The sequence below is a fragment of the Ostrinia nubilalis genome, chromosome W (genome assembly GCF_963855985.1).
Source record: "Ostrinia nubilalis chromosome W, ilOstNubi1.1, whole genome shotgun sequence".
In the NCBI taxonomy this organism is placed as follows: domain Eukaryota; kingdom Metazoa; phylum Arthropoda; class Insecta; order Lepidoptera; family Crambidae; genus Ostrinia; species Ostrinia nubilalis.
In genome coordinates, this window is record NC_087118.1 from 1,453,501 (window position 1) to 1,472,116 (window position 18,616).

The window sequence follows — 18,616 nt, forward strand, 5'->3', positions numbered from 1 at the left end:
ATAAAAGCTTTTAATATGCTAAATGTAAAAAATACTACTGATCTATGGGGAATCTCTGTGAAGGTAGTCAAGCATATTATCCACATCATTGCCCCACAGTTGGCGATTATATTTAACAACTGTGTGGATAAGGGGGTCTTCCCGGACCTTATGAAGCATAGCAAAGTTCTGCCGCTCTTTAAGTCTGGCAGCAGGCTCGACCCTGGTAATTTTAGGCCTATTTCAATCTTACCAGCTTTAAGTAAAATTTTTGAGAAAATTATACAAGAACAGCTTACGATCTATTTCACTTTAAATAAACTTTTTCATAGTGAACAGTATGGTTTTACTAAGGGTCGTTCCACTACCGACGCTGGTGCTACTCTCCTCAAACATATTTTTGGGGCTTGGGAGGATTCTCAGAATGCCTTAGGGGTGTTTTGCGACCTATCAAAGGCTTTCGATTGTGTTGAACATCAAACGCTAATTCGAAAACTAGAATATTACGGAGTCAGGGATTCAGCACTTTCATTAATTCTATCGTATCTCAGTGGCAGGATTCAAAGAGTAGATATAAACGGAACTATTTCATGTGGGTCACCCGTAAAAATGGGAGTTCCTCAAGGGTCCATTCTGGGTCCATTATTATTTCTCATCTATATAAATGATCTTCCATCATTTGTAAAGAACTCCTGTGAAATCGTATTATTTGCCGACGACACATCTTTGATTTTTAATATTAATAGAAACAAGGCTAACTTTGACGATGTAAATGATGCACTATCAAGAGTTCTAAGTTGGTTCACCGCAAACAATCTGCAGCTCAATGCTAAAAAAACAAAATGTATTAAATTCACTCTGCCCAACGTAAAATCTGTTGATACCCAAATAATATTGAATAATGATACAATTGAGCTTGTGGATACGACGATATTTTTGGGACTTACACTGGACTCTAAACTTCAGTGGGGACCCCATATAACAGCTCTAGCAAGTAGGCTTAGCTCAGCTGCTTTTGCAATTAAGAAAATAAGATCTCTAACTGATATTCCAACAGCTCGCTTAGTTTACTTTAGTTACTTTCATAGCCTGCTATCATATGGAATCTTACTATGGGGAAAGGCAGCTGATTTTGAAACTATATTCATCCTACAAAAAAGAGCTATTAGGTCCATTTATAAATTGAAACCAAGAGCATCCCTCAGGGAGAAGTTTAAAGAAATTGGTATTCTCACGGCCGCCTCACAATACATCTTAAATTGTATTATATTTGTTCACCAAAATATAAATAAATACTTGAAAAATAGCGACGTTCACAACTTTAACACGAGAAACAAAAATAAATTAGCTATACCTAATCTTAGACTTCAAAAAGTATATGGTACTTTTATGGGACAGAGTATTCACTATTATAACAAAGTTCCTGAAGACTATAAAAAACTACCCATTAATAAATTTAAAAGTATAGTTAAAGAACACTTACTAAAAAAAGCTTATTACACTACAAATGATTACCTTAATGATAAATTACCTTGGAAATAAGTCTCTCAGGCTCTCACAATGTACCTAATTAATTGTATAGATACATTAGTTGCCATCTCTTTCTATTATATTATGGTGCCTTGCTTTTCTGTCTGGAGTTTTCATACCTTGTCTACTAAATAGTTTTATATCTGGCACTTAGTCAGAAGGGTATCTTGGACTTGTCATGCTCACTAAAATGTCTTTGGGGTAGTGGCGTGTGAGGCGGGTCGCTACATTCCCTACAATATGGTCGAGTGAAGCGATGGCTGGTTCACACGTCATGTCTGTGAACAGGCGCTGCCTTCGGGGACTGGTCAAGACAAGATATACCTACCTTAAATTTTTTAACATAACAATTAACAATCAACTTGACAGTGGCACGGCACTAAATATAAGTATATACAATTTATTTAAAACTACCACACGGTTTTGTTATGGTGCCTTGCTTTTCTCTCTAGAGTTTTCTTGCCTTGTCTCCTAAATAGTTTTATATCTGGCACTTAGCCAGAAGGATATCTTAGACTTGTCATGCTCACTAAAATGTCTCTGGGGTAGTGGCGTGTGAGGCGGGTCGTTACATTCCCTATAATATGGTCGAGTGAAGCGATGGCTGGTTCACACGTCATGTCTGTGAACAGGCGCTGCCTTCGGGGACTGGTCAAAGAAAGATATACCTGACATAAAATATATGTATCAAAACGCAACAATTAACTTAGAAATTAGCACGGCACTAAAGAAATATATTCAAAACTGCCACGCGGTCTCGTGCTAGATGGGCGTCTTAAAGGCCACCTTCTATCAACGGGAGCGCGTGGTAAGTAACTTGCTTCTGAATGTATGTAACTTCCTACTTTTTTATATTTTTAAACCGGCAGACAGTGGTGACTGAGTTTGTTGCGGCGCTTCTTCTCAGCACTTGCCAAATGTTTGTCTCGAAGCGCTGGTAGGGCAAAAAAAGAATGAGACATGTATAGGCTCCTTAAGAGCATTTGACGATTTGCAAGAACTAATTTAATTAGTCTAAACAAATAAAGATAATTTTGATTTTGATTTGATTTTTGATTGCATCACTTATTCATAACAATAACAAGTATCACGGTCTCAACAAGATTTTGTTCATTATAGAGTATTATTATATACATTTATTTGTACTTCTATTAACTGTTAAGTACGACTACTGATTGTAAAAAGTTGCCAAGACAGTTGACAGAGCATCCTGTCTATCCAGCACACTGGCTAATTGTGTCAACGTTGACAGCGGCGCAAACCGCAGGCAATACTGCCGCGTGTCGCGTGCTGTGTGGGCCGAACACCCTCGTGTCGACACTCCTTTCCTACATTTATCCAGTTTCATCTCAGAACTGAGCTTGACGACGGTAGTGGTTAACACCGAATCGATCACAGTGACTGCAAGGCTAACAGCTGATTGTTGTAAAATATAAACTCTCTTGCATTTTAATTAAATAAATAAATAATGTGGTTAATTAAAACTTATTAATTTATTTGGATACAGTTTGACCAGTATTCCAAAACAGTATTAATTTGGATTCCAAGTAACACTGTTGCGAGGAAAAAGTTTGGTTTCTATTTAATAGCACCTTTTAATAGCAATCTTTTGATTCTTGAAACCTGACCTAGAAATTATAATATTTATTTAAATAATTATATATTTCAATAAATTATATGATTTCACTAACGATATTGCTAAGCGGTGGTTATTTAATGTTATTATAGGATGCACCCGACTTGGGGTGCGATGGTGAGGGACCTCCCCGTGGTGCATCCCGGGCAACGTCCGCGTGTTCTGTCACGCGGGCGGCTGACTCCTCACCGGCGCGGCAGGTTGCGTCAACTCGGCGGGCCTGTCGGGCGACCCGTTACCCCCCAACGGAGGGGGGCCGGGGGCCCCGGCTACGGAAGTCGGGGCCAAGACAAGGAAAAGTCAGTAAAACCCTCAAACGTCAAGGTCTGGCGGGGGCCGAGGAACGATATCGGGTACGCTCGATATGGTCGGTGGAGTTGCACCGGCCGTTACCCCGCCCGGGAAGTTGGTGGGGCAGCTGCGCCCGCAAGCAGTTACAATTATGAACGGTGTTGGCAAAAGTAATATTCCCCAGGCGGGTCCCGGTCCATCCGGGGAATCCCGCCCCGCCGCTTCGGCGGCGGGCTGCCCTTCGTATCTGGGGGGGGCACCCACCGTTTCGCGGCTTCGGCCGTGTAGTGAGGAGGAGTGTACATATAGTGTAAATAGATGTGTGGGAGAGGAAAGCACTGCGCCTGAAACCGCAGGCATTGTTGTAAATAGTGTAAAGGAAGGAACTGTACATAGTGTAGATAAGAAGGAAGACGAGGCGAAGTCCAGCAGTAACAAGCTGCATAACATCATGCAGCTCCGCGAGCCACGTGTCTCGTTGGAACGCATTGACATCGAGTCGGACTCGTCTGCCGTCTCGATGAGGTCTGCGGACTCTCACCGCAGTGACAAGTCCAGGTTTTGGAGCAGGAAGCGCTGCCATGGTAGCGGCGCTACCTCAGACTCCGACGGGAAGGAAGAGGAAGCCCCGGAACCGAAAGTGCCGACTGGACGTGCCCGCCGTGGCCGAGGGAGGCCGCCTACAACGGGCGAATACGTCGGCAAAGCGAAGTTTCAGGAGGCCTTCCGAAAGGTTAAGAAACAGCAGGAGAAGAAAGAACTCCAGATCGAGGCCGAAAAAGAGATCTCAGAGTTGACGGCAAAGGCGCGGTCCTCTAGGACCAGCACCGAGACAAGGCTTGCTGTGAAGCAAGCCATGGAAGAGAATGAGACTGTGGACGGGTTGCTGAAGCGCGTGCAAACCGGGCTGGCGCTCGTCCAGAAGGTAAATAAGAAGTCGGGGCATTTACAGGGCCCTATGCAGGCGGCCCTCAAAGAGGCCGTCGTTATCATCAGTGCGGCTACCAACATCCTCGCTAGCCGCACTGTGTCCAAAGAAGTGCACGACCTTCAAGCGCAGAACGACGTCCTGAGGGCCGAAATCGACGAAATGAAGAGGGAGATGGGAGAACTTAAGGCCCAACTCCGGGCGAAAGCCCCCACCAAGGAGACCCAGGAAGAGACGACACCCTCCAATATGGAGGAGTGGGCGGCGAAGATCATGGGTGTGATGACGGCGCGGATCAATGCCCGAGTGGAAGGGCTGGAGCCGCGCCTGAACCCCGAGCCCAGGCTTCGCCCGCCTTTAAGCTTCGAAAAACGACGAGAGGAGGCCCCTTTACAGCCTTCTGTCAGCAACCCGACGACGACAAAGCAAGCGGCAAGAGGTAGCGCAACCGAGAGGGTCGCAGACCAGCCGCCTTCGGTCTCTTCCAACCCAAAGACCGAAGAAGCCAAGAAAGGCAAGAAGAGGAAGCAGAAGAAGGGGAAAGCCTCTAAGGCGCCCCCGGCAGCTACTGCTCCACCCGTCCCTCGTCCTCTACCGCCTGCCCCGACCTCAATGAACGAGGGCTGGAGCACAGTGGCGAAACGAGGTAAGACGAATGGGAAGGAAGAGAAGAAGGCGCCCATCAGGGGCCAGAAAAAGGCGGCTAAAGCCGCTGTGCCGAAAGCGCGTCCACCAAAGTCCGCAGCTGTGGTGCTGTCAATACAGCCGGCGGGCAGCGAGAAGGGCGCTACCTATGAAAAGGCCATCACGGAGGCAAAGAGACGGGTAGACATTGCCGAATTAGGCATCGAGGCCGTCCGATTCCGCAGAGCGCTCACAGGTGCCACCATCATCGAGGTACCGGGAGCGGAGAGCGAGGAGAAGGCCGATGCCCTCGCTGATAAGCTGAGGGCAATCTACAATGAGGAGGAAATACGAGTGTCTAGGCCCACGAAGTGCTCTGAATTGAGAGTAGCAGGACTAGACGACTCGGTAACACCCGAGGAAGTGGCGGCCGCAGTGGCCAAGTTGGGAGGATGTTCCGTGGAGGCTGTCAAGGTTGGCGGTCTCCGTAGAGACTACACGGGACTTTTCGCCGCCTGGGTCCGTTGCCTAGTTCTAGCGGCCAAAAAGGTGAACGAGGGCCGTCTCCTGGTTGGATGGGTTGACGCCAGGGTGAGGCTTCTCCCAAACCGCGAACTGAGGTGTTTCCGGTGTTTGGAGGCCGGACACGTCCAGGCGGTATGCCCGGCGGATGTGGACCGCAGCCGGCAATGTTTCCGGTGCGGGCAGCTAGGCCATGTTGCGGCCAAGTGTGAAAATGAGCCACACTGCACACTCTGTGCGTTGGCCGATAAACCCGCGGGGCACCGCGTGGGCAGTAAGGCCTGCAAAGCCCCGGGGACCAAGATAGGAAGGAGAGCGGCGGCAAGTGCCAAGGGCCAGCCAAAGCCATCCAGCCCCAAAGGGCCTGAGGAGACGCAGATGGCCGGCGAATAATATGGCCACAAAATTTCTACTGGCGAATGTCAACCACTGTGCCAGAGCTCAGGACTTGTTGCAACAGAGCATGGCACAGTGGTCGACCCAGGTATGTGTGGTGGCGGAGCCGTACTATATTCACGAACGGGACAACTGGGCTGGGGACGTCGAAGAAAAGGTGGTAATTATCACCAACTCAGCGGCGGACTCCCCGCCATTTAATAAGATCCGGAGGGGCCGCGGCTGCGTCGCTGTTCTTGTCGGCGAGGTAGTCGTGGTAGGAGCCTACTTTTCTCCAAATCGCTCGATAGCTGAGTTCGAGACGTTCTTGGCGGAAATGGGGACATTGCTGACTGGATGGGGACATACTCACCCTGTAATAGTGGCTGGAGACCTGAACGCGAAGTCGCTGTTATGGGGCTCCCGACTAACGGATTTGCGAGGCGAGTTGGTCGAGGACTGGCTGATGGCTAATGGTCTGGTGGTTTTGAACCAGGGAACGGTCGACACGTGTGTGCGAATGCAGGGTGGCTCGGTCGTGGATGTCACTTTCGCGAGCCCTGCCCTAGCGCGCCGTGTCCAGAGCTGGGAGGTGCTGGAGGAGGTAGAGACATTATCGGATCACCGTTACGTACGATTCGAGCTCGCCTCCTCTCAGTCTGCCCCGAATAGCCCAAGCCATTCCCCAGAGGAGATCGGCCCGAGATGGGCGTTGAAACGCCTGGATAGGGACACACTAATTGTTGCGTCGTTGGTGGAGAGCTGGTCACCGCATGTGAGCGATGTGGAGCCAGACAGAGAGGTCGAGTGGTTCCGGGGGGCCGTGTCGCGGGTGTGCGACGCGGCGATGCCTCGAGTTAAGGCGCTGCCGCCTCGCACAGCAGTGCACTGGTGGTCCCCGGAGCTAGCTCGGCTCAGAGAAGAATGCGTCTCAGCAAGGCGCCGCTACTCCCGACACCGCAGGCGACGGGACCGGGATGAGACACAGGATGGCCCACTTTACGCCGTCTACCAGGAGGCCAAGAAAGTCCTTAGGGGTGCGATAGGGGCGGCTAAAAACGCCGCCTGGGAGGAGCTCCTCTCCACCCTTAACCAGGATCCGTGGGGGAGGCCATATCGGCTCGTCATGAACAAGCTGCGCCCGCGGACTCCCCCACTCACCACCACCATGGATCCTGGTCTCCTGAGAAACGTCGTCGAAGCCCTCTTTCCCGCAAGGCAGGTTTTCACGCCGCCAGTCTACTTCAACTCTGACGGGATAGACAGAGAAGACGCACCGGATGTGACTGAGGGGGAGCTCGGAGCGGCTATCCTTCGCCTTCAAGCGAAAAACACTGCCCCGGGCCCTGATGGTATACCCGGAAAGGCCCTGGTGATAGCATTGAAGAACGGCCTGGAGCCCCGATTTCGGGCTCTGTTGACGGAGTGCCTGAAGCAGGCCCACTTTCCACGAGTGTGGAAGACGGGCAAACTCGTGCTGCTCAGGAAGGAGGGTCGACCAGCAGATTCTCCAGCAGCGTATAGGCCAATAGTCCTATTGGATGAAGCGGCCAAGTTGATGGAAAGGGTCATCGCCATCCGCCTTAACAGGCACATGGTGGATACCGGCCCGGAACTGGCGGAGAATCAATACGGTTTCCGGCGGGGCAGATCCACAATAGATGCGATAGAGCACGTGAAAGCCCTTGCCGAAGATGAGGTCGCGCGTGGGGGGTGCGTTGTGGCGGTGTCGTTGGATATCGCCAACGCATTTAACACCCTCCCCCACGCTTGCATAGAGGAAGCGCTAAAGTACCACAAGTTCCCTGAATACCTGCAGAATATAGTACTGGACTATCTCCGAAATAGGGACATCATCTTCCCGACTCCGGATGGCTGGGGTAGAAGGCCGGTGTCGTGCGGTGTTCCACAGGGGTCGGTCCTTGGTCCGCTCCTGTGGAACATCGGTTATGACTGGGCCATCCGTGGTTCAACTCTGCATGGGATCGGGGTGGTGTGCTATGCGGACGACACCCTGGTGACAGCGAAAGGGAAAACGTATAGAGATGCGGCCATTTTGGCGACAGCGGGAGTGGCGCAAGTCGTGGACCGCATCAAACGCCTGGGATTGAAGGTGGCGCTAAACAAGTCCGAAGCAATATGCTTCCACGGGCCTCGTAGAGCACCGCCGGCGGGGGCGGAGATCGTGGTGGGTGGCGTATCCATCGGTGTCGGGTCGACCATGAAATACCTGGGATTGGTCCTCGACAGCCGATGGAACTTTAAGGCCCACTTCCGATATCTCGCTCCCAAACTGACGAGGACGGCAGCGGCACTGTGCCGCATAATGCCAAATCTGGGTGGTCCGCACACGGGTTGTCGTCGTCTCTTCGCCGGAGTTATACGCTCCATGGCGTTGTACGGCGCGCCCATATGGGTGGACGCCCTCGGAAGAGAGAACTTGACAGCACTCAGGAGGCCACAGCGAGTCATGGCTGTGAGGATTGTGCGTGCCTACTGCACGGTGTCGCGAGAAGCTGCCTGTGCGCTTGCGGGCACCCCTCCATGGGAGCTTGAAGCCAAAGTGCTGGCTGAGGTGTACCATCACACTGCCGCCGCAAAGCGCAGCGGAAACCCGCCAGCACCGCGGGAAATTGAGCACTGGAGGGAGGAGGCCCGCAACGAGATCATAGACGAGTGGTCGGCCCGTCTGACGGAGCCCAGCGCGGGTCACCGGACGGTCGACGCACTGCAGCCCTATCTGAGAGAATGGGTCGAGCGGCGCGGCGGATCTCTCACGTATCGGATGGTGCAGGTGCTGACCGGGCACGGTTGCTTTGGACGATACCTGCACAGAATCGGTCGTGAGAGATCTGCCGTCTGCCACCATTGTGGCGAACCGGATGATACGGCAGAGCACACGCTCGAAGTGTGCACTGCGTGGGCGCCGCACAGAGCCACGCTCCGTGCGGCCATAGGATCAGACGTGACACTGCCGGCGCTAGTTAGAGCTATCGTCGGCAGCCCTACCGGATTTGACGCTGTCAGAACCTACTGTGAAGTGGTGATGGCAACCAAAGAGGAGAGCGAGCGAGAGAGGGAGGAGGATCCCCTCGCTGACCCTGCTCGCCGCAGAAGAGCGGGTCGAAGGCGGCGTGCTTTTGCGCGTCGTCCTTAGTCTAGTCGGTCTATTGACCATTTCTAGTCATAGAGTAGGATATCCGGTAGTCAGCAGTCAGGCTCTTTACACCTGGCTGCTGGCACCAGCTGTATATATGTTTGTATATATACGGATTGTTGTAAATATTTTTGTACAGTGTATAGTGTAAATACATATTCTGTACAAATTGTAAATAGTCTCCAAGGGTCATAGGCAGATTCCCTGAATCTAGCCTCCGAGTAGGAGCGGTCAACACCGATGGGCTTGCATTGGCAAGCAAACTGTGCTGTAGGGGCATCCGGGAAAGGTCCGAAAAATAATTGTATGCTTGGTTCAAAGAATTTCGAAAGCTTGTATCGCGCATGGAATTTATTCCTCTTTTTTTCTGTTTGCGCTACAAGCTTTCGAAATTCTTTGAACCAAGCATACAATTATTTTTTTCGTTTTAGTACAACTGCATTTCAGGATAAAGCTTGTTTTGAAAAAAGTTTTTTTTATTATAATTTTGTTTTACACTTTTTAGTTGTATCTCAATCTCTGGGTCATTATTTAGCACCAAAGTGCTCGAGAAGTCGAATCCAACGAACCCAAACTCGATAAGATTCCGCCGTTTCGTTTAGGAGTTCCTATGGCCACCTCCTGACTCCATCATCAGGACCCTGGACATCATCTAGCACCCATTCTTTTTTCATTGTACGTCAATGACATCCCCAAATATCCGAATACGGATTTAGCCCTCTTTGCGGACGACACCGCACTCTACAAGTCCGGACGTAATCGGAATTACGTCATCTTGGCGCTCCAACGCGCAGTCACACAATTAGGCGAATGGTTCAGGAAGTGGCGTATCGAGGTAAATCCCGAAAAAAGTGCAGCAGTGTAGTTTTCTAGGGCTTTGTCTGCGAAACGTCCTCCGGTTCGCACTCGTCCTAATGTCCCCACCCATCTCACCTTATTTGAACAAATTATTATTTGGAAGAGTGAGGCCAAGTACTTAGGTGTCACCCTCGACCAGAGATTATCGTTCGCTCCGCACCTCAGACGTGTCTTGAGCCATGCGAACCACTACACCCACCGACTCTACCACCTAGTTGGAAGGAAAAGTAAATTGTCACTTAGGAATAAGTTGACAATTTACAAAACCTGCATCCGTCCAGTGTTGACTTACGCCCAGTCCGGTGTTTGCTCACACGTCCTGCACAGTCCTTAAGAAATTCCAGACCCTCCAAAACAAATTCTTACGCCAAGCCGCGGATGCCCCGTGGTTCGTACGTAACACGAATCTCCATAGAGATTTCGAGATCCCATCGATTGATCACTTTATGAAAGAATCCTCTCGCCGCTACTTTGATAAAGCGATCAACCACAAGAACCCTCTTATCGTTAGCGCCGCCACGTACACACCCCAGAAAGATGTCGCTGCCCAATACCGACAACCTAGGCATGTCCTAGACGACCCGGACGATCCTATTACCGAATTTCTGAACACAGACATCCACAACACAGTAGCTCGTTACACCGTACTCGCCGGCGAGTACGAGGCCCTGCCTTCCATTTCGGACGGTACAGACATGTACCGGGCCGGTTCTCCCCAATCCGTCCCCCGGACACGGCCTGAGCCGAGGTCCGAGCCTACCGTGGCGCCCTCAGGCCGCGTCTGTAGTCCCCCTCGATCGGGCCCACTAGAGTGAGCCCACCGTAGGCTGGACTTTGGTCCAACACCGCGGTGGGCAACCCTCTAGTTGGGTTCGCCACTGATCGGGCGCTTTATGCGCTCGATACTGCCCGATCGCGAACGTCGGTCTGCGACGAGCGCGCGTCCCTTCAAAAAAAAAATCATCTAGCACTAAACCGCTTGAAAAGACAAATCCAACGAACCCAAACTCGATGAGTTTCTGCCTTTTCGTTTAGGATTTCCTATGGCCACCTTCCAAATCCATCATCAGGACCCTGGAAATCATCTAGCACTAAACTGCTCGAAAAGACAAATCCAACGAACCCAAACTCGATGAGTTTCTGCCGTTTCGTTTAGGAGTTCCTATGGCCACCTCCTGACTCCATCATCAAGACCCTGGACATCATCTAGCACTAAATTGCTCGAAAAGAAAAATCCAACGAACCCAAACTCGATGAGTTTCTGCCGTTTCGTTTAGGAGTTCCTATGGCCACCTCCCTAATCCATCATCAGGACCCTAGACATCATCTAGCACTAAACTGCTCAAAAAGACAAATCCAACGAACCGACACTCGATGCGATTCCGCCGTTTCGTTCAGGAGTTCCTATGGCCATCTCCTGACTCCATCATCAGACCAGCTCAATGGTACCATAACATTGCATTGTCATCGTACTTACATAAGTATACCAAATTTCAGCTCAATCGGTTGATGAGAAGTGGTCTTAAATTCAGTTGCAAGATTTGTCCCACACATACTAACAAGTGAAGTCAATATAAAGCTTGTAATAATAAAAATATTTATTTGTCAGTCATTTGGTGTAGTGGTTTCGAAACGGACTACTATGCCGAGAGGTCCCGGGTTCGATCCCCGGCCGGGCAGAAATTGAATTGATACATTTTAATTTCTGTGATGGGTCTAGGTGTTACTATGTATAATATGTACTTATGTATATGAAAACGGTATTTAAGTATGTTTATATCCGTTGTCTAGGACCCATAGCTTTGCTCAGTTTGGGACTAGGAGCGTAGTGTAAAATGTCAAAGGAAGGATATTTATTTATTATTTGCGGAGTGTATAGCGCGAGCGGAGTCTGGTACGTTTTGTTTGATCCACGACTGCCAAATACAAAACTCACTGCCAAGGAAAGGTAAGCTTAAATGGGCAATATGGTACTACTGATGTACCTGTTGCCCCAGCATTCTATTATTATTATTATTTTTTTTATTTATTTTTTAGTGAAAAAACGTATTAACGTCAAAAAAAATGGTCGCCATTCTAAGGCGAATTAATTGGAATTAATTCATGTTAATCGTGTAGAAATCTCTATGCCAGACGATAAAATATGAATTATGACTAAATATCAAACAAAGTTCAAGAAATAGGTTTATGTCATGTACTGAAACCAAAGCGTCTAACATTTTCTGAGACAATATTAAACCAAGCTCCTACTCCGTGTCTTTATTCAGACACCTTGATTCAGTCAGCTTCAGTATTATGACTGTGATGATTGAATTTTTATAATCATGCTAAGAAAAAATAACAAAATACTAATGCTCAATTTATACTTCATAGAAAGGGAAGAAAGACTCATTCATTATTATGAGTTTGTGGCAGCGTTATCGATTCGTAAAATAATATCGCATTATTTTTTGGTATTATTAAAAATGTCCTTAATCTAAACTAAAGGTTACAAGTAGTGGTAGTACTGGTAGGTACCTACATAATACATAGGTTATTTTATGTGGTTGATTCGTTCTTTGACTGACCAAAGTCCACTAGTCCGGTTGTTATTACAAGCGGCCCGATTTCTTTTTTGATGCGTCAATAATTTTCTATTACATTGATTACAATGTAATTATTATAGTGTTATATTTATAAAGGCATAGTTATTATCGCTTTAACGCTTAATAAGATACTTTGCTTGTCTAAAAGATTTAGCAAGATAAGAAATGATTCAATGTATTTCATGATGTCGCATCTCTTCTTATGAGAATTCTAACGTTATACATAAATAATGTATACGAAACAATTGTAAAACAGTACATGGAGTTAAAACTGACCTTTTTTTTTTCCTTTTTTTTAGTAAATAAATAATAATAATGATGATGAAGCCTTACTTTGTAAGACTATCAATAGTATTATTAGCATTAATCATACATTGATTAGTAGGTACAAACCTACATAATAATGTTTTTCCAATACAAGAAAAAAAATGACGTCATCTTATGTACCGATACCGATACAGTTTAAGGAAGCTCTTAGATTTTATCTATTATTTATAGATACAAGTGGTGAGATGGTGAGACGTCATGAATAAAAAAAATAAACTTTGTAAAAATATCAGGGCTAAAGAAAGGCCGCAAAGAGACAAACAAAAAAAAAAAACCGACTCCAAAAAACCTACACTAAAAAGTAGAAAAATAATTACTAATTACCTACTTATTCATTAGGACGAATTAATATTTATGTAGGTATACCATGATTGATACTTTTGGAGTCGGTGCCAAGATTATGAAACATGTAAAGTTTGCCTGCACCGACTCCAAAAGTATCAATCATGGTATACCTACATAAATATTAATTCGTCCTAATGAATAAGTAGGTAATTAGTAATTATTTTTCTACTTTTTAGTGTAAGTAGGTTTTTTGGAGTCGGTTTTTTTTTTTTATAAAATTTTACTTATTTATTGCTTTTTAGTTAACTAATTATTACCTTGATGTTACCACTGAAGGTAGGCAGTACATTAAGATCATATTCTTCATGTCTAGTGTAAAATAATATTCCCTACAAAATACAGGTTACCATATAGGAAACCTAAAAAGACGTTAAACCGTCAGCCCACCTTAAAAACATGAAAGAATACAACTGTTGGTCTATTTGTACTTATAATATTTAAAGAATTATCCTACAACTCCTAAGCATTAAGGAGTTGTACCTACTATAACCAGTTCATCGTGATGAGATGATGAATATCTGATGTAAACACTTGAATAACTTTAGAAACTATACTTATGCCCTCGATTTCACTAGGATCCCATCATCAGATCCTAACTTGGTGACAATGGGACCACCTCAGAAGTGTACCCTATCGAACAAAAAAAGAATTTTGAAAATCGGTCCACAATTGACGGAGTAATCGGTGAACATACATAGAAAAAAAAAAAACATACATACAGTCGAACATATAACCTCCTCCTTTTTTGAAGTCGGTTAAAAATTTTGCCTGTTTGATCAGATACAAAACAAACATCCGTTAAAATAAGACCATAATTCTATTTGCTTTTCAGTGGCTATCGTGTTTATGTAATAAACATAATTATATTAATAAGTTTCTTTAAACTATAAATGAATCTTTTGTTAAAAGTTTAATTGCGGTTAAAATATCATCCCTTTTGAAGTGCTTAAACCACATAAACTTTGTTTAGCATCTTATACAGTGTGAGTCACGTTAAAGTGTACATATGAAAATAGATGAAACTAGACCTATTTTTATCGACAAAAAATAGGTCAAAAAATTTTTGAGATTTTTTTTAAATTTTTTATAGAATTTTTTTTCTTCCAATTACTTATTGTAAAGAAAACGTAATAACTTTTAAACTAAGCGGTATATCCTGATAAAATAAAAACAGTAATAATGCTAAATAACAGGCAATACTAAAAAAATGATACTTTTTGAAAAAAATCTGCTTGTAAATTCGTATTTTTTTGGTTATTTGATAAATTTCTCTAAAAAATGCCCCTATAACCGGTGGTTTTTATTACTTTGTATTATTTTCTATCGTATTACCTTCGTAAAACCAAAAGTCGCATGTCTCTATCCCTATCACAACATTTGCTATGATCGTTTGAACAAAGGCCTGCCACAACATTATTCTCCGCTACAGGTAGAGACAATTAAAATTTTAACTAAAATGCTTATTTTACTTCGAAATCTTTTGTTTTTATTTGAAATCTAACTTGTCTTTATCAAAATTACAAATCTAGAGCCATTTTCAGTTTCGTTGTTAACGAAGCGTTGAATGGCGCGCCCGGAGAGGCTTAGTTCAAACGATCATTGCAAACGTTGTGATAGGGATAGAGACATGCAATTTTTGGTTTTAAGAAGGTAATACGATAGAGAATAATACAAAGTAATAAAAACCACCGGTTATAGGGGCATTTTTTAGAGAAATTTATCAAATAACCAAAAAAAACACGAATTTACAAGCAGATTTTTTTCAAAAAGTATCATTTTTTATTATTTGTTGGCTTTTTTGTGTATTTTATGTTTTTTTTAGTATTGCCTGTTATTTAGCATTATTACTGTTTTTATTTTATCAGGATATACCGCTTAGTTTAAAAGTTATTACGTTTTCTTTACAATAAGTAATTGGAAGAAAAAAAATTCTATAAAAAATTCAAAAAAATCTCAAAAAATTTTTGACCTCTTTTTTGTCGATAAAAATAGGTCTAGTTTCATCTATTTTCATATGTACACTTTAACGTGACTCACACTGTATAAACGCCATCTAAGTCCACCATATAGGAACATTTTTTTTTTTTTTAACAAGTGGGTAATCTCAGAATGTACTCGTGTCGACAGATGCGATTAAGAATATTCTTAATATCAACGTCTCTGCGCCGACGTGTATAATTATTTGTTATACATAATTATGTTTACTCGCATGGTTATGATGATTATGAAAAAAATCATCTGGGTTCGAATCGGGAATCGAATAGGTATCTCGGTACAATAAATTCTGTAACCGGATATTAGGTACATTGCATTTAAAATAACAATATTTTAAGCGGCCAGCACATACCTGTACATAGATGGCGCGTCGTCTAGGGACGCGGGTTACCTTGGTGTTCTGGTCGGTCTTTAATGGCGCTTCCCGCGTTGCGCTGGCAGCGCTGGGCATGCGGCGGCGGCGGCGCGGCGCTGCAGCACAGAATAAGTAATAGTACAGGTACAGAAGGATTACTCCGCAAGACGATTTAAATAAATGCGAGTCTTGCTACGACGCGATACAGTGGAATTCAGCTCGCACAGCACTACGTACCTACAATTTTATTCACCTACAAGTTTTGTCTCTTTCTATCGCGTGCCTCTGAACTCTTCTTACGCTGTTAGGGTTGCTGTCTTGTAGTGTCTAGTAAAAAAATAATTAATCTACTTATTTGTAATGAGGTACGTATGTAGGTAAGTACGCATTCATTGTGGAAAACCTTGGGAGAGGCCTTTGTCCAGCAGTGGACGTCATTTATTTTGGCTGAAACGAACGAACGCATTCTGAGCAATAGTCATGGTAGGTTAGGTTCCTATACTATCCTAAGAATTATTGATTACCTACATGGTCAACATACCTTTCAGCATCTTTGGGAAGCGAAAAAAAAGATAAATCCGGTAGATTTCTTTTCGAATTTAAACACCCGAACGCCGCACAATAATATTTCTTTCTCTTTATGTCCATTTTTAAATAATATTTCGATCATAGAATTAGGTACTACAACGCACGCCAGCGTCCTGACGGGCGCGCGCGTGACACTCGACTGATATAATACCCGCCGGCGGGGCGCTTCGCTGTAGGTAATTATCGGATGTACCGCGCGGAGTGAGCCAGGCCACAAAATATAACAGAAGACAAACTCCATACTAAACGCGCTCGAGCCACGCACACATAGACACCGCTCGAGCAAGACTGTCTTGGACGAATGCGAGCGCGACGTGGCGCGACAGACAGACGTTCGCCACACGTTCCCTGTGGTTCGCTTGAGTCACGCGCCGGTCAACCGCCTGTGATATTATTTTGTTTTGCGCAATTGACGAAAATGAGTGAACAGAAAAAGTCGTATTTTAATTGTTCGGTATTTGGTTGCTTAAACTCATCATTAAATGCCGAATTTTCATTTTTTAAATTACCAGTTGATTCGGGGAGGTAAGTAAGGGAGAGTCCGCTAATTTGGACCAGTTTTTTTCAATCCCATTTTACACATAGTTTTGTTTTGTTTTTGCTTATGTCCATGGTATATAATAAAAGAGAAATTATTCAACTTACTATTTCATAGGTATTGATCAACATGATTTTTGTATATTTAGCACAAATCAACAAAATACGAGTTCAGAGCTTCGGTCCAATTTAGCCAACCGGTTCGATAATTTGTACCACTAGGTTACTAAATTGGATTTCAATAAATTTCAAGCCTATAAAAAAACTTTGGCAAAATATTATACGATACATTCTTAACAAATTAGGTAACGAAAATGAACAGTAGTTAATAACATAGACAATCGATATTGTTTTACACGTTATCACGATTTTGAGTACAAGTTTTGTAATTCAAATTATCGTAACGCACACTTGTACCTAATCTACTTTGCCAGTCTTTTGCTTCCATTTATTGTTAAGTCAAACATAACTATGCTATTATAACTTCAAAATATGATTTACAAAAACTTTTTCAAAATCCTTTGGTAAAATTCCATACAACTTGATGTGGTACAATTTAGCCGACTAGGTGATAGTGCGTTTAAAAAATCAATAAAAAATATAGCTTGTAAATACCGAAAAATGTTTCAAATAATTGTAATCTACACTAATTTACGCTTCTAAATAATAAATTAGAAACACTGTGTGATTAAATTTAACAAAATTACAAACTAAACATGCATTGTCAAAAGTTACTTGAAAACAATGAAAAAAATCTTTTCAAAATAAAACCACACGTGTTAATTGTCACGGCAAAAACCATATGACCGATATTCAATTAATTTAGTTGTGTATCGCTGAGTGTTGCAATTACAGACATTCAATAAATACTTTACGAAATATGAGGGTGGTACAATTTACCCGGCGGTACAATATACCGAACTCTCCCCTAAGTTATTTATTTGAATTTCAATTGAAATTGAAAGCCAACTCAATTATTAGGAATATCGAATTGTTTAGAGAGGTTTTAGGAATTATTAGATAACTAGCTTTTGCCCGCGGCTTCACCCGCGTGAAATTTAGTTTGTCACAGATCGTCATAAATTATAGCCTATATATTATTCAGGGTTATAAACAATAATACTATAAAGTTACATCAAAATCCGTTCAGTAGTGATCGCGTGAAAGAGCAACAAACATCCAGACATCCAAACTTTCGCATTTATAATATTAGTTGGATAATAGTGTCAACCACTCAACTAAATACTACTTCCTTCTCGTGTATTTGTTTGCAAACTATTACTATAATAACGTACTAAATATAAATAAGTATACGTGGATATCTGTTATTGTCTTTCTTGCATAGTATTAAGAGTTACATTTTTCTATCATAACGAAATAAACGCAACACATGACAAGACAACCCTAGCGCGACGGCCGAGCGTGCGAGCGAGAGAGGTATGCAAAGCGAGGTACATACATGAGTTTACCTTCTGTTATATTTTGTGGCCAGGCGCTGCGGCGTAAATAACGGCGCCTGCGCTTGTGGAAGGCGGCACAAAATATAACAGAAGGTAAACTCATGTATGTACCTCGCTTTGCAAAAGTAGAAAGGTTAGGTAAGTAAGATTACAAGAAGAAAGTTTTTCATTCCAGTAAAGTACATCCACTTACTTTACTCCTACATAATACCGTTTTTAAAAGCCAATTATTATTTTTAATATAAAAATATAACTTTGAAAAAAAGTGCATTTACGCTTTTTAGTAGATTATGTCTCAACTGACACTATATTATCCTGTTTCGCCTCCGAGATTTATTTTACCGTGTAGTACCCCTGTACGACAAGCCAATCCGCACACAATATTCAGCGTAGTAGTAGTAAAAAACAAAAAAGCGGGCAACCCCACCCCTACCACGCTGTGGGCTCGGTGTCCGAGCGGTCTCATTCCTTTGTGCGCACGCGCAACGACCGCACGCAGTATAAGAAAATTGCTTAAGTGACGT

At 44.1% G+C, this 18,616-nt stretch overlaps 1 protein-coding gene across 1 annotated transcript; it reads left to right on the plus strand.

Annotated features, from left to right (window-relative positions):
• Window positions 1-3,509: 3,509 nt before the first annotated feature.
• Window positions 3,510-5,903, plus strand: LOC135086398 (neurofilament heavy polypeptide-like). The gene has a single exon (XM_063981130.1). The coding sequence runs from the start codon at window positions 3,510-3,512 to the stop codon at window positions 5,901-5,903; it is 2,394 nt and encodes a 797-aa protein (XP_063837200.1).
• Window positions 5,904-18,616: the final 12,713 nt, after the last annotated feature.